The sequence below is a fragment of the Astatotilapia calliptera genome, chromosome 23, assembly GCF_964374335.1.
Source record: "Astatotilapia calliptera chromosome 23, fAstCal68.1, whole genome shotgun sequence".
In the NCBI taxonomy this organism is placed as follows: Eukaryota; Metazoa; Chordata; class Actinopteri; order Cichliformes; family Cichlidae; genus Astatotilapia; species Astatotilapia calliptera.
In genome coordinates, this window is record NC_137443.1 from 2,471,728 (window position 1) to 2,487,505 (window position 15,778).

The following is a 15,778-nucleotide window of genomic DNA, read 5'->3' on the forward strand; positions in this document are numbered from 1 at the left end:
CGTGATCGACACCAGCCCAAGGACTCGAGGAGGCTGAAGGGGAAGAGAGTGCATTTATGCAACCCTCTGGAGGGGGACCAGACCACAAAGCCTTCTGGGTAAAAAAGCTGCCGCCTAAGAAATGTGGTGCAACTGCGATGCCGTGGTGCCCCTAGATTTGTTCACTCCTCGCCGTGCCAAGTGTGTTCTTTTCTGCTCTCCGTGGGCTTCGAGGTCCAGTTTCCAGTTATGTGGATGAGGCTGGTTGCAATATATCAGGCCGCGCTACACATTCGATGTGTCGAGTCCAATCATGTCTCGGGCATTCTCCGCAAGCACATCGCCATTCATTCACATTTCAATAAATCACTCGACCACATTTCAGTATATAGTTCTCAATTCGTATTTTCAATAATGCAGTCGACACTTACACGTCTGTTCAATCAGAAGATGCATTTACTGCTCTGGAAAACCGCTCCAGTCGTTCCTGTGCAATTACCGTGCACTCAGCGATCCATCAATAGTACAACAAACAAAAACAACAATATTCTTCTACTCACTGGTATTCTGTGGTAGATGTTTTCATATTTATAGAATATTTCCTTCAAACTTCTCATCACTCTTATGTTTATCTTAGGTGTAATACGAGCACTTACTGAACTGGCCCGTTACAACATCTTCCCAATATACAACATTTATTTCCTAACTGCACTTCAGTTCATGCATGACCTAATCTACATTTCTTGGCCTTATTTTGTTAAAAAAGAAAAGAAATTGAACGGGTGACTGATGCTTTGTTTGTTTTGCCTCTCGTATGAATCCAGAGCAAAAGGGATATGATTTAACTTAAAGGCTTCTCAGTACTACTGTCATTCTGCCCAAATAACAAAAGCAATCTGGTTCGAAATAAACCTTTTTACGTTGATGTTAAACTAAATCCAAAGCTGAACAGATTGAACATGAAACAGATGCTTTTAAAAGCGAACAGCAACAAAGATCATTAAGGACATAAAAGTCTATGGGAGAGAGGTAAATCCCTGCTTAAATATCAGTCTCTGTGGTGCCAGTTCTGCTGGGTCACACAATCATAAAATAGGGTAATAGGAAACTGAAACATATTGTGTATCCTGACCTTTTATGTCCTATTGAGTAATGCGTTGCTCCACTGCTTTCAATCAATGCTTTGCACCATTTTCCACCATAGTTTAATGCTCTACCTCGACTCTTTCATTGGAATCTATCTTCAATCTTTGGAGGGCAACGTAAACACATATACACGGTCTCACTTTGGAAAGCTTGATCGACCTGTATCAAAAGCTCGAGTTCTGTGCAGCAGCCTTGCTAATGCTTCAAAAATGCTCTTAACGTCTGCATTCAGTGCATACCAAATCACTTGTCATGCATAATGCCTTGTGATGAATTCTGGGCAAAAATGTCATTTTTGGGGTGACATCAGTGGAGCTGGATTGCCTGTCTGGCTCCGTTTCTTTCAGCCTTCACTTTTTCTCACAAACATTCAAATTAAACCCGGCACACTAACCACAGAACACCACGGTGCATAATTTAAACTTGACACCCTAAACGTAAACATGTCTTTCGCTGCATAATTTACTCGTACTTCTCCTGGTGTTTATTTTGTACGGTAGCAACTCAGTTTCACATATACGCTGGCTGCAGGTCTTCGCAGGTCTGGTGCCGTGTACGTGCCCGGGTGGGCGAATGGATACTGCCGCCTTGGGGTTGTACTGTGGCCCTGACACTAAAGTAGTCCCGGTGTGTATAAATGTCCTTCTTATTTGCTTTTTTGGTTGGAGATGCGACGATGGCTCGGGGTAGATGTTGCTCTGGAATAAATACTCTGCAGTGACTTCTGCAGCACAGACGAGTCAGCAAAAAATAATTTAAAAAAAAGCAAACACTAAGAGATTTACTTCTGTTCCACAGACACAGAGCACACATACTACAAACCAGCCAGTTTGGTGGGTGTTTACAGAGCGGCTGCTGTGGCACAAATGTGTCTGGCACAAAACAAGGCCGGCGTGTGAATACGAGAAGTTGGAGAGGATGGCAGCCTCAGAAGAGAAAGAACCTGTTATGCCTTAGCTTTATAAAATACCACAAACTGTGGCTATAATTATCTTTGACTGTTGCAGAGAAACGGTTATGCACACATAATGCACATGATCCGTGACTGTACACAGCGCGAAAGCACTGCTACTGAGCGCTAACAACCAGGGTCGTTTTTAGGAGTCTAGAAGGGATTTCACAGATCTTCACCATCAAGCCATCCTCTGTCTGCTCCATGTATCCCCGAAACAGCCGTCCGAACACTGTGGAGACCTCAGACACACAATCCGGCTTCGTATTGCTCATTTATTAGTAAACTGATCTGCCTCAGTAGAGAGGTTAAACCAATTATGGTTGTGGATGGAACACAATTATGACACAATGTCTGTGCAATGTATGACCAGCCGCTCCTGATACCGGAGTGTGGTAAAAAGTTTGAGGAAATGGGGAAACTCAAAATACGGCATTCCAGAGAAATGCGATTAAAGTGTGATCACATGAAGCAAATCCTGCATGCTTTGATCAGGGTAAGAGGTTGAAGGCTGTAGGTGACCTGGATACAGATTTCAAGAAATGCTCGATTGCTGATATTGTGATACATTGTTGGTTATTTCTAAAAGAATCAAGCATGAACCGTTCAGGGAGTTTTGCCACTGTGGACGGTTGTTGTTTAGCTATAGACAGATCAGACCTGCCCACGCACGCACTGGTTTACATCGCTCTGTCAAGTGTGTGTGTAACTAAATAACAAACTTTTCCTCCAAGCTAAAAGCTCACATAACATTCTGTCCTAACGCATTTTTCTCCAGTTGCAAAACCTCTACACAAAGCAGCTCCAATCCTGCAGTTTAGACACGTAAGCTGGTGACACTTTTTGCAATGAATGGGCCCAAATCAAGCAATTTTCCTCTGTACAAACAATCAGTGAGACAAGTTGTGGAGCTGGATACCAACCAAGCTGCATTTCTGGTGTGCCACCGGCAATTTTTACATCCGACATTTGATAAAGAGGAAGAAAAACGACTGTGAAAACTTGTTTCAGACCTGTGGTGCAATAGCTGAGAAACATAGCGATCCCACTTTGACATGCTAACGCGTGTAGAAACAACTGAAACAGAGTTAAATGATTTGAGATATTAAATGTTGAAATAAAATGAAAATGAGAAAATCTTCAACTTATTTGAATCAGATTCTGTTTCAGTGCATATTAAATATTCTAAAGCATGAAAATTGGCATTAAAATAAACAGATTATTTATGGCAATTTTAACCCACGAATGTGCCATTAGGCAGTGATTCTTTATTGTTTATTATTATTTTTTATTAAATGATAAATAATCACGTAGACAAGAAAAGATTTTACCCCAAGTCACTGCTTATTATTAGAATAACTTTTTAGGAATTTGTGCCCCCAGCGTTTTCATTTTTCTTCACCGTGAAACGTTTCATTTAAAATATAAAATATTTTTTCCTGTATGTTATGCAGCTCGGGGCTGGCAAACTTTCTAAAGTACATGTACCCAACGGCAGCATAAAATTACATTTAATATTTAAAAGCAAGTCTAGTGATTATATCAATATTTAATCAACTACAAATGTTGTCTTTAAATAAAGCACTAACCATACAGATTAAGGAGGGGAAATAGAGGTATATTTTGCCATTGTGTAGATTGAGTGTGTGTTGAATACATCAAAGCAGTCTTATGTTCAGATCTGAACAATAAGGGAAAGGTGGGGTGATGCTGGGAGGGAGGCTCTTGAGTACTGGACTACATTACTGACAAAGATTGACTGGAAAACTTTTTCGGCCTGACAAGCTCTTGGCCGGGGCTCCTCAACAAGGAAAACAAGCAACATTCATCTATCCAGGGCTTTCATTTATATGCCAAAACATCAGTGGCAGAGCCCCTTCGCCAGCAATTTCATCATATGACTATCACATATGGACAGTGTTGGGTTACTAATAGCATGACGACTGGACTGCCAAGCAGCACTGCTGATATGACAGGAAGACAGAGGATGGCCACAGGATGGAATTATGGGTTTGTAGAGAGAAATTATGTAGCTACCTGATGAACTCATTTGCCTGGGGAATGAATGACAAAGCTAATGCTGAAAATTATTTAATGAGTAGCAGAGGGAGCTTCAGATGAAGTGCTAAAAGTTGATCTCTTCCAGGTCCTTATTAGGTCCTGATTAGGTTTTTGCGTTTGCGCCAACTTAACAGACTAGGAGCTTTCTTTCCTGAGCATGGAGTTACTCCTGACATGCTAAACCATCGCCTTTCTCTTCTGTTGACACTGATTACTTTAAATGAGCCATACACAGACGTATCTTCTCCCTCCATGTGGGACTGAATATGCGTGTGCAGCTTGCAGCGTTTGTTGGACTTACAGAAACACAACATGTTGTTTTGGTAATTCGGCTTCCTTGTGTGCCACAGAGTAATCACGCACAGACATTTTTATTTTGGGATTTTATTAAAGAAGCTTTGCAGGATTCACAGTTCAAAATAATCCGTATGCATCTTATGGTGGGCTTCGGTGCACCTCATAAACAACAGGTGGACATGGTTTCAGTGCTTAGAGCCATATTGGGGATGGAGGCACTGACATCATACAGGTGCAGGAGTAGAAAAAGACATTTCTGAAGCTGAGTGCTTAGAGCAGTCTGAGCTTTTGGCTTGTTCATATATTGATCTTACTTGAAAGTTTAATATGAATACCTGTGAATGGAGTCAGAAGCTGGGCTCAGAGATTGTGGCCTCTAAAGTGTCCGAGGCTCATACGGGCACATTAATATCTGCGTCACTCGCCACCCGCTGCTCACACAGCTCCAGTTTCAGGCAGCATTCAGAGGAAAAGTCGGGTCATGTGCTGAACCTCAGTTTTAATTAGCTAATGGCACTCCCTGTTTTATCTCATGCACCTGAGCTGATTGCTCACAAAAGACTCCATTTACTCCAGGAAACACACGGCATCTTGGCAGCAGGCTGCACTCTACATCTGAGCGTCTGCTGCAGAGGGACGCAGCCACTCTCTTCCAAAAAACAGTCTAGTAAATCTAAATATATATGTTAGCTGGTTTCACACCAGTGAAGAAAGAGGAAATTCCATGATCTATGCCTTTTTCCAGCAGGCCTCAACATCCAACTTTCCTTCAACAAGTCCTTTGACTGTGTGTCAGTCAGAGCGAGCGTGTGTGTTGGTGTTTGTCTCCGTATACACACATGTGCATACGTTTAGAAAGAGCGCTATTAAGCAGCTAATGCTGGCTGGCTTTTGTCATTGTGAAATGGAAGAGCGGCTCTTTGACTCGCCTTTAGCAACACGAAAACCTTTAAATGTATCATTTTATAGAGACGTTTGAAATAGTTAAAACGTCTCCTTATGTCACAAGATCCTACTCAATAATCATTTTACCTGAAATACATAAAACATATATATTTATATGAAGCTTTAATAATGTTTCCATATGAAAACAAAATTGCACTTGCCATGTGCTGCGCATAATTCACCGCATCAACAGTGTTTGTTCTAAAATTACAAAGTCCTTCTGAAAGACCATTACTATGACATTTAGCACAAACAGCTTGGAATAAGCAACATTTTATTTATGCTCGAAGTGCAGAATGAATCCTGCATCCCGCCGCAACATAAGCCCCTTTTAAAAACATTTAAAGCGCACCAATGTTTTAAAATTTTATGAGCACATTTTTCTCCAACATTTGATCTAAACTGCTTTGCCAAACCAACCAAATAAAGAGCACAACACTGTACTCTTGCCTGAAGTCACTGTGCCATGTAAACACGCCGCCCTTTGCACACAGAGCTTCAGCGGTTTAAGAAAGATGTTTTCTGAAGTTCATAGCTCCCAGTGCAGCCTTCAGACACTTCAAATCCACAAGGCCGGCCTCTGACAAAGAAGAACAATATCAAAGTCTAGGACCATGACAGGGCTGCTCTTGCTGGATATATTTTTAATATTTATGCAGACGCAGGAAAAAATGCAATAAACTAAAACAACAAGTGAATTAGGCATGAAACACAACAGGATATTGCAGAGAGATTATGTTGTTTCCTTTTCGCCCGTGTGTCCCTCGGCATTTGCTTGCCCTGTGCAACAACTCAGGGCTGGCTTTAATTGGAGAGAATAGGAACAAAAAATATTTTCTAAAAAGGTAGCGCAACATTTTAAGAGTCTCAAATTCAGTCGTCGACTTATTTCTCAAATGGGACATTTGGTAAGATATTAGCCAGGTGACAGACCCACGCAGGGGACGAGGTACGACTGTGTGTTGTGATAATGACTTTTTGCCGTCAAGATGCAGCATGAAGCGACTCCTGTGCAGCTGCATGAAGAAAGTAGAAAGAGTGTATATATGGAGCAGGAGGGGGGGGGAGATGTGTTATGTTTGGATGTCGGGCAGGCCTCGCTTCATGAGCGCCTGCTGGAATCTGCCGCTAGAAAGATAATAAAAGGATTAGCCCTGTTGTTTCTAGAGCATTTGGTCCTAAAACAGAAGGTCTCATCTGTTTCCTCTATATGAATTGCTCGAATTCTTGAATGCCTTTGTCTATTGCATGAGCACAAGGAGCACAAGAGGCATCAGTGCTAGTGGAAAAAAGCGCACGTACCCAGACACCAGAAAAAGAAAGAAAGAAAAACTAAGAAGGTACTTGAGACGGTTTTCAGACGCACACAGAGACACAAGGTTTCCAATGAGGGCAGAGCATTTACTTAAACGTGTATAGACTACAAAAACACAAACAGAGTTACAAATACACACACACACACACACACACACAGAGTGTGTTTATTTTCCCAGGGCCTCAGAGTTTATCTGCTGAAGTCCCGGATCAACATACATTAAATCCCAGATGATTAGATGTGTTGATGCAAGCTTTAAATCATTTCTTATTTATGTTGGTTTTTTCTGGGGGGAAACCACGAGTGTTACAATTCATTGTACTGCACATGGAATCAATACTTCCTATTGTGAGAGTGATTCAATGTACTGCCATTGCCGTGACTTTGTTTTTTCATGCATTGAGCATAAACAGGAGGTTAAGGTGAGTTTCACAGTGACTCACATCCGCAGACAAAGTCCAGCGTCGTGTCCACACTGAGACGAATTGTTCTCTCACATGTGGTAAACATCTCCAAAAACACACCTCGGCGCAACATTTATGCACACCTATACGAAACGCATAAATCTGCTGTGTGTCACCAGACGTGCTGTGCAAACACACATTGCTTTAATGAGCAACAACAACAACAACAACAACAAAAAAGGGACAAATGAAAGCCTGTAATACAACGCAACGCTGAAGCTGAATTAACAGTTTAGGCACGAACAGCAAATTACTTCCAAATTTTTACTGAGCCAAGGAAGCAGAGACACTAATACCCCAGAGTGACGCAAAGCAGGGAGAACAGCAGCAACAGTTGAGTTTGTGTCTTTTTGCCTTCGGTCAGCAGATGTGTAACAGCAAGCAGGAGAATTAGTAGATTCAGCATGAATGTCTTAATTAGCGCACAAGGACGGTAAAACCAGCCTCTCCCTTTAGTTCATTTCACAAGCCACTGGTTTTTTAGGAAAACAAACAAGATCTGGAGAACAAGGCGCTACAGAAATATAATACATTTTTTCAATTATCATTTGGATTTGGATGAATTCTTCAACCTGAAGAAGACCGCTGACAGAGAGAGATTTGGGTGAAGCCTCCGTGTCTCACTTCTCCAGACTACATTTCTCCTCATGTTTGCCTTGGATATGAATCCAACTCACTTAATACTTGTGGGACAGCTAAACTTTTAAAGCTCCCATTTAATGTGGGCATTGTTTGGTTATGTTAACCACATGCGTTGGCTTTTCACGACTGAATCCCTTCTCAAAAAACGAAGTGCCCGTGAAAATAAACACGGCTTCTTGCTACACAAATTGTGCACTAATTGTGTATTTGGACTGAATCGTTTTAAAGGTTGGAGGGCATTTTCCATTCGTGAAGGGACGCTGGGAGGTGACAGCTTGACGCTGATTAGTGTGTTGATTTGTGCAACCTGAAGCCTTACCTGCAAATACAACCGCAAATCTATTTATGCTGACGAAGGACTGCTGCTCTTACGGCATTTCACATCTCCAGTGGAAGAAAAACTCTTTTGTGTTTTGCATGTTCCACTTGAAATACGGGAATTACAATCATAACTGTTTCTCAACCAAAACAAAATAAGAGTTTCTGTTGAAATTTAATCAGCAGTGAAGCAAGGCCAGTCCTTTTTTTTCTGGATACAACATGTATCTTTCTGAGAAAAAAAATCTTCTTGAATTACTGTATTATGTTGTGAAATATGTGCTTGTATTTAATTTAAACAAAAAAAAAATCCCAGATGGTTTCAATTATGAGATAAACTACACTCATATTAAAGTAATAAATACAACGAAGACCTTCAGAAGGAATAAGAACGCTGACTACGAGGGGATGTTTTACAATATTCTACGTATATGTTTTGAATCTTTTGGCTTTGGTCTGTGGTGGGAGAAGAACTTAGTGGTTTATGATGACTCACCATACACTTGTTGGGTTTCTCTCCAGAATGGACCCTCATGTGAATGAGCAGCTTGTAGCGTGCATTGAAGGGCTTGTAGCGCCGAATACAGCCAGCCCAGAAACAGGTGAAGTCCTCACCTTTGCGTTGGTCGATGTGGACCTTTTCAATATGTCTCACAAGCTCCTCCTGCTGCTCAAAAGCAGCACTGCAGTCAATCCAGCGACACACCTGTTTATCCACCAGCCCTCCTCCTCCGACTTCTTCCGGCTCGGGGGCTGCGTGGGCCACCGCAGGGCCTCCTGAGGTTGGCTTGAGTCCGAGGGAAGAGCCTGGAGTTGTCTGCTGGTTGTGATGGTGTAGTGGGCCGTTGGGAGTGGGCCCCACATATTGGTGCAAGTGGTAAGGCGGAGGCATGGCCGATCGAGGTGGGTGGTGAGCGTGACGAAGATTCCCACTGCGCCCACTTAAGTGATGGTGATGATGATAGTGGTGCTGAAAGAGTTTGTCTTCGCTGGGAGAGAAGTCGTCGAGCGGTTCCTGCTTGAGGACAGCCCCAGATCTTTGGCCCCCATCTGGGAGACCCCCACCCTGAGGCCCCGAATGCAGAGTCCCAGACATCAGGGCCCCACTCATCAGTAGCCCCAACCCGTCTGAGCCTCCTCCTCCTCCTCCCTCAGCTGTTCCTCCAGCCCCACGCCCCTGCAGCATGGAGCCCTGCTCCTCGCACAGCCCCAGGCTCTGCCCTTGGCCTTGCTCCGGCTCCCCTAATGACACTGAAGAAGAGGATGAGGAAGAGGAAAGAGACAACAGGCAGGTGGCAGGTGAGGACAGCTGACAGCTCTCCTGCAGTGCAGCCTGCTGGGGGCTGCTGTGTGGTGGGGGCCTCTGGGGGGCTTCCCGTGAGCAGGAGTTAGAGGGTGGGGAAGCAGTAGAGGAGGAGGAGGAGGAAGAGAAGCCGGCGCTGCTGGTGTTGCTTGGCGAGAGGTTAGCACGGAACCCGTTGACGCAGGCGACCATCGACATCTGGGAGGAGGAGCAGATGATTGCGGTGATATTGATCTCCTCAGAAGCGGTGCCAACAGCTGATGGGGAACCGGTGGCAGCAGCGGCGGTGGATTGCGAGGCCAGGGACAGGCAGCGTCTCTTCAGACTGCCAGCGCTGAGCAGCCGCGCTGAATGACGGGAGCCAATTGGAGACAAAGCCAGCGGGGAGGAGCCATCTTCATTATTAAACGGTTGTCCTGCGTCTCCTGGCACAGCGCTACCTACACCGCTCACTGCACATACGCCATTACCGCTGTTGCTAATATGCAGTGACCCAACCATCTCATCCCTGGCCACCTCCAAAACTTGGCCTGCAGCGTGGGCCTGAAATCCAGCCTGAGATGAAGACTCCACGTTGGAGATCTTGTAGCCCATCGAGCTCTCCTGTTTGACTGGGTAAGGGAGAGAGGAGCGAACGCCGCTGGCGCCGCAGCCCAGGCTGGGTGAGGCCCCTGGCAGGGTCCTCCCGAAGGCAGAGGAGGATCTGCGGGGAGAAAAATACAAAAGGAATGTGAGCACTATTAGCTCAGTGCCTGTTGACAGACAGGCTGGTTCATCCTTCCCACCAACATCGCTGTCAGTGTTCTGCCTTTTCATACTGTCGTTTCATACTCTATTTTCCTTCAGTTTAAAATGAAAATCACGTAAAAGGTCCCAATAACCTAAAATATTTCAGCTGAGCCTCCCGTATCAGAAGGGAGTTATGGATGGAATAGACCATGACAAGCGAACAGCAACAGAAAATTGTTGATAATCCAAAGTGGCTTTTTTTAATGAATAAATGAAAGAGGATCTTCTTGTAGTGAGGGGATATGAATGGGCATTTAAGACTAATAATAGAGCGAGGGGGAGGGTTGGATGGCGACTGAGACCGAGAGGCCACTGGCTGGTGTGTCCATCTGACGGGCTTTGATGACACAAAGGGGTTAAACCCAACCCAACAGTGGGGATAAATAGGGAGTCACCTGTTTTGGTGGTATAATTGCAGCCTATGAAGGGTCACCATTTACAATACTGTGTATTATGGTGGGAATCTTTGCCTTGCTGAATGGGGAACCCAGGTCATGTTTCTCCATGCGTTGCTGTGATCTCCTACATAATCATTCCTGTCAGTTGGCTCATTATGGATTTTGTCCAAAGCCCCTGAGTGATGTGAGAAGAGCTCTCTTTTTCCCTGGCTGTCGTCTTTGTCTCTTCCCCAGAGCACGCCCAGGAAAAAACAGCACTAATGCTAACTGGGACAGGAGAAAGCCACTGGCAGGCCTTGTCATCATTGCTGTTAATAAAGACTTGACCCCTCTTCTTATTTTTTTTCTATTCGGTAGCCTCATTTCCTCTTCGGCTGTACTGGAAATATTGAGAGACAATACGGGAGAAATGAAAGTCTGTCCAGACGCTTTCAGCCGGATGGCTAAGACGAGAGAGAGAGAGAGGAGTCGGGGGAGGGAGAAGGAGGACAAATCCACTTCTGCCTTGACCAACAGTAGTCACAATTTGCACACGGAGGAATTGCATTAGTGTAGCATAAATGTTGTACTTCAGTGTGTTTTATGAGGCCGCTGGGCAATGCTGTCTAGCAACATATGTGTGCAACTGATTCACAATAGCAAACATAATGAGAACCATATTGTACCTGCATATTGTTAGTAACACTACACCAAACAGGAAACATTCAGAACTGGAAGTGGAAAAATATGATATCAAACGGGAACAGTGACACTTCACCTGGCGTCTTGATGAGGCCCATCCTGCAGAAGGAGGTCAGGTGTAGGTCTGCTGCACTGGAGGCTCTGGGAGTAAAGCCCCTCCGAATGACCTCCCGCTGGAAGCAGCAGGCTCTGCCCACATCGCATCAGGGGGCCCTCGGCATTGCCCAGCTCAGCATTTGCATCCTTCTCTGAGCAGTAGGTCCCATTCACTGGAAATGGACAGAGATAATATTACTAAATAGTCTACTTCACAAACTGCACACCTTTTGTCAAAGCAGACCAACACATGCGTTGTGCGTGCTGATATCAAGGTATGGTTTTAGCTAGAAGAACACTGACCCGATGTTACTCTCAAATTAAAAGTTGGCTAAAGCTAAAGCTCAGTGATCTGCTGACCGTCCTGGAAAAAGAGCCAGCTGAAAATAATCAGTTTACAATGGGATGCATGCAATCACGGACATGTTGAAACTCTATTACATTATGAATATTCTCTCGAGGAATAGTTGTTGGCTGCCTCAACTATCACCGCGTCGAGTGATACACAGAGAGCTCTTTGGCAATATCCGACTGGTGGCTGTAAGAATAACGTCACATATTAGTGCTGGAGTAACGAAGAAATTCTAATCCAAATGTCATTTTGGAAAAAGAGCTAACTCAGCCAAATGAAGTGAAACTGTTTTATCTTTCAAGACCTTTAATTAAAAAAATTAAATATCAATCATTTTAATTGTTATCATTTATCACATTTTATCATTTATTTGTTTCACTGGCTAATTTATATTTTGTAACAAGTCTAATGTAAGTAGGCGGTGAGTTAACATAAAAATCAAGAGCTATTGCACTAAACACAAAGATGTTTATCATCTCAGAAAAAATAACAATTAAAAATATACAAATAAATAAAAGGAGCATAACTGCTGAGGAGTTAAGTCAAAATTCATTTTTCTGACTAAAGAAAAAAAACAGGAAAATGTGTTAAATTCAAATCTGTCATAACCTGTCATTTTATTCAAATGTGTTTTTTAACACGTTTGTCTAATGCGATTACTTGATGAAGATTGCATACTTTATGATTGTGGCCATAAATGTAATAAAAAAACAAAGAGAGGGATGAATGTGAGAGAAGGGAGGGCTTGGTGTATGAGGAAATGTTTTTGAAGGGTAAGTCGATATCCCCACGCTCGTGTGCAGGCGACTGCGCGTCCCCTGTTCCAACTTTCTTAACTCAATTTCTTAAATTTAATTTTCTGCTAACAATATTACTGATAATGTTATCACACACTACAAGCTATAATTAATAAAACCAACCATCTATTCTGTATGTGAAAGAAAACATTAAGGAAAAAAAGACAAAAAGCACGTAAAGGAGAAAATCTACTAAATGTAGTGAAACGTGCAAAAATAGGGATTTATGAAAAAGGAAAAAGAAAGGCGTAAGAAAGCTATTACAACATTAGTAACAGATGGAAAGAGAACAGAAGAGAGAGAGGGAGGGAATGTTTTGGAATATGGGAAAAAGGTTATAAGAATGAACAAAAGACAAGAGAAAACAAGGGCACTTTGTGGTCATGTTATCCTCAGTTTAACAAACATATTTTCACATATCCTTCCTACAGCCCAAGTCTCCGCTGCGTTTGTCTTTTCGTGGGTCACAGCAGAAACACAAAGAAGTAGAGAAAAGGCAAAGCGAGCAACGCAAACAGTGCAGCATCGCCAAGGGAACAACGCTGCTTTCACTCAAAACTGTTAACAGAAGGCGAGATGAATTTCAGCTCTCGCCTGTTTTCAAGCAACACAAATCACTCTGTTTATCAAAATCTGGACTGCTCCACTTTGTTTTATTTCATTTATTTATTTATTTTTACCATTTGTTGGCCGAGCATCTCACCGGTTAGTGTATACAAATGAGTTTCTGTATGAAATCTTCAAGGCCCGACGATGTGAACCAAGCATCTCCCCGCCTTAGGTTAGAAATCAATCAGGCTTTGACTGAATGCACATGCACTCGCACACATATGTCCTAGTTACCAGCCTTTATTAATAATAAAAAAACAAAATACGAAATACGAGACAGTGTTCATTACTCCCTTCCACAATAATGATGTTTGCAGGAAAAGAAACGAATTACAAACAGAGATAAACAAGATAAATATCTAGAAACGATGATAACCTGTCTTAAAATTGATTTACAATAACAGGTGTAGAATTCATTTGCTGTTTTGCAGGACAGTCTAAACAGAAAGAAAGTGCACCCTCTGTCACTTCTAAGCTTTTATATATCAGGATATAATAATTTATGTCCTTTGAACGTCTTTAAATTAGGGACATATAACCTGAGACGAACAACATAATATGACGTAGTTCACCTCGTCATTGTCGATTCAATGCAAAATGCAGAAGCATTATGTGAAGAACTAAGTACACCCCAAGATTTAATACACTGTCCAATAGACGGTCTCGCATTTGACTTTAAAACACTTTCACGTTTGGCTCAATGACTGCAATGACTGCAAGACCAAATCGTCACCCCTCCACCACCTTGCTTGACAATTTGTATGAGGTGTTAGGTTTTCTCCAAACGTGGAGCTGTGCATTATGGCCAAACATCTCCGCTTTGCTCTTTCGAACTTTTCTGAGAGAGGAGGCTTTCTCCTGGCAGCCCACTCAGTCTTTTTCTATTTGTACCGTCAGAGATGAAGCTCTTGGCTTTTTTACATTTCTCTCATCACTGCGCAGTCTGACCTGTGTGAGTTTGCTGGGACATCCACTCTTGGGAAGATGTGCATCTGTCTTAAGTGTTTTCCTGTGAATAATCTTTTCACTGTAGAATAACAGCCTCATAAATAACCTCCCAGCAGCTCACAATTCAAAAGGGTGTACGTAATGCTTCACATACGGTTTCTGCATTTTGGCTTGATTTTTGTGAAATATAAATTGTCACAGTGCAACATGTGAAGTGTTTTTGTTTTTGCTCATCTGACATTATATTTACTTGCTTAAGGTTCTTGTGTGGCTCAAGGTGTTTAGACAATTTCTACATTTTTTTTATTATATTAAAAAAAAATGTGCAGGAAAAAAGAAATTCAACAGTTGTGTTTTTAACTCTTAACTACAAACCCAATTCCTAAACACTGGCCCGTGATCCTCGGGCCCTCAGAGGGAACCGCATTAAAAACAGGCATGATTCTGCCATGGAAATCACACCATGAGATTGGGAACACTTCCAGAAAACACTGTCTTAAACACAGTTCACTGTGCCATCCACAAAGGCAGGTTTAAAGCAAAGAAGAAGCCATGTGAGTGTATCCAGAAACACTGCCGTCTTCTCTGGGCCAAGCTCTTTAAAATGGACGTAGGAAACGTGGAAAACTGTAATTTGGTCAGATTCTTTTTGGAAAATACGAGATGCTCCGTTCAAAAGCCTGTATCTCTGATGCTATAGGGGTGTATATGGAGTTAGCAGCCTGAACATCTGGAAAGGCACCATCAATGCTTAAAGGCATATACAGGTTTCACAGCAACAATGCTAAACCCCAAACTGTGGCTATTCCAACAGCGCGGCTTGGTGGTAGAAGAGCGCTCGACTGACCTGGGGACTGCACCAGATGAAAACATCTGGCACATAATGAAACAAAACTATGACAACCCAGGACTGTGGGGCAGCTATGATTCTATATCAGACAAGAATGAGACAAGTTTCCCACGAGTCCAACAACTGGTCTCCTCAGGTCCCAGACTTCGTTAAAAGAAGACGAGATGTTACATAGAGGTCCTGTCTCATCTGTTTCCATCAAATTCAAAAGTTTGTTTCTTTATATATTTAAAATATGCACAGCACTGTCCTTCATTTGGACAGCAAAACTCTTCTGTCTCTGTCCTTTTCGGACTAGGAAGTAGTCAGCAGGACATAAAACCTCTTGGGTACAAAGAAAGAGCCACGTGATCCAAACAGAGAAATATGAACTATGACTACATCTGTTTGCCCAACCTACAAACCACAAACTGAATAAAATTAATGATGATGTGACCCTGTCAAACACCGTATAGACTTTAAAATTCTTTTGCTTACTTTTAAAATTTTAAACAATTTGGCACCCAGTTACCTGACTGAACTCCTCTGCTTGTACAAGCCCAGGAGGGCACTAAGATCATCCTGCCAGATGCTCTCAGAACAACTTAGATCCCGGCTGAAGCCCAGAGGTGATCGGGCCTTTGCAACTGCAGCACCTAGACTCTGGAATAGTCTCCCCGCTTCTATTCACAATTCTGAGTCTATTCATTCTTTTTAATCGCGTCTTAAAACTCATTTTTTTACTTTGGCTTTTGGATCAAATTAGTTTTAACCATCATCAGGCCTGTTTTATGTCACCTTTGATGTTTGTTGGTGTGTTTGTTTGTTAACTTTTAATCTCTTGCTGTTTTTTGCTG

At 42.7% G+C, this 15,778-nt stretch overlaps 1 protein-coding gene across 3 annotated transcripts in view; it reads right to left on the minus strand.

Annotated features, from left to right (window-relative positions):
• Positions 1-15,778, minus strand: part of glis1b (GLIS family zinc finger 1b) — an 82,878-nt gene that overhangs the window by 34,899 nt on the left and 32,201 nt on the right. For all 3 annotated transcript variants that reach the window (XM_026158907.2, XM_026158908.2, XM_026158906.2), the window contains exons 3-4: positions 11,367-11,559; positions 8,616-10,125 (exon numbers count right to left, since the gene is read on the minus strand). In XM_026158907.2, coding sequence (XP_026014692.1) covers positions 8,616-10,125; positions 11,367-11,559 — 1,703 coding nt within the window. The remainder of the gene's footprint in view (positions 1-8,615; positions 10,126-11,366; positions 11,560-15,778) is intronic.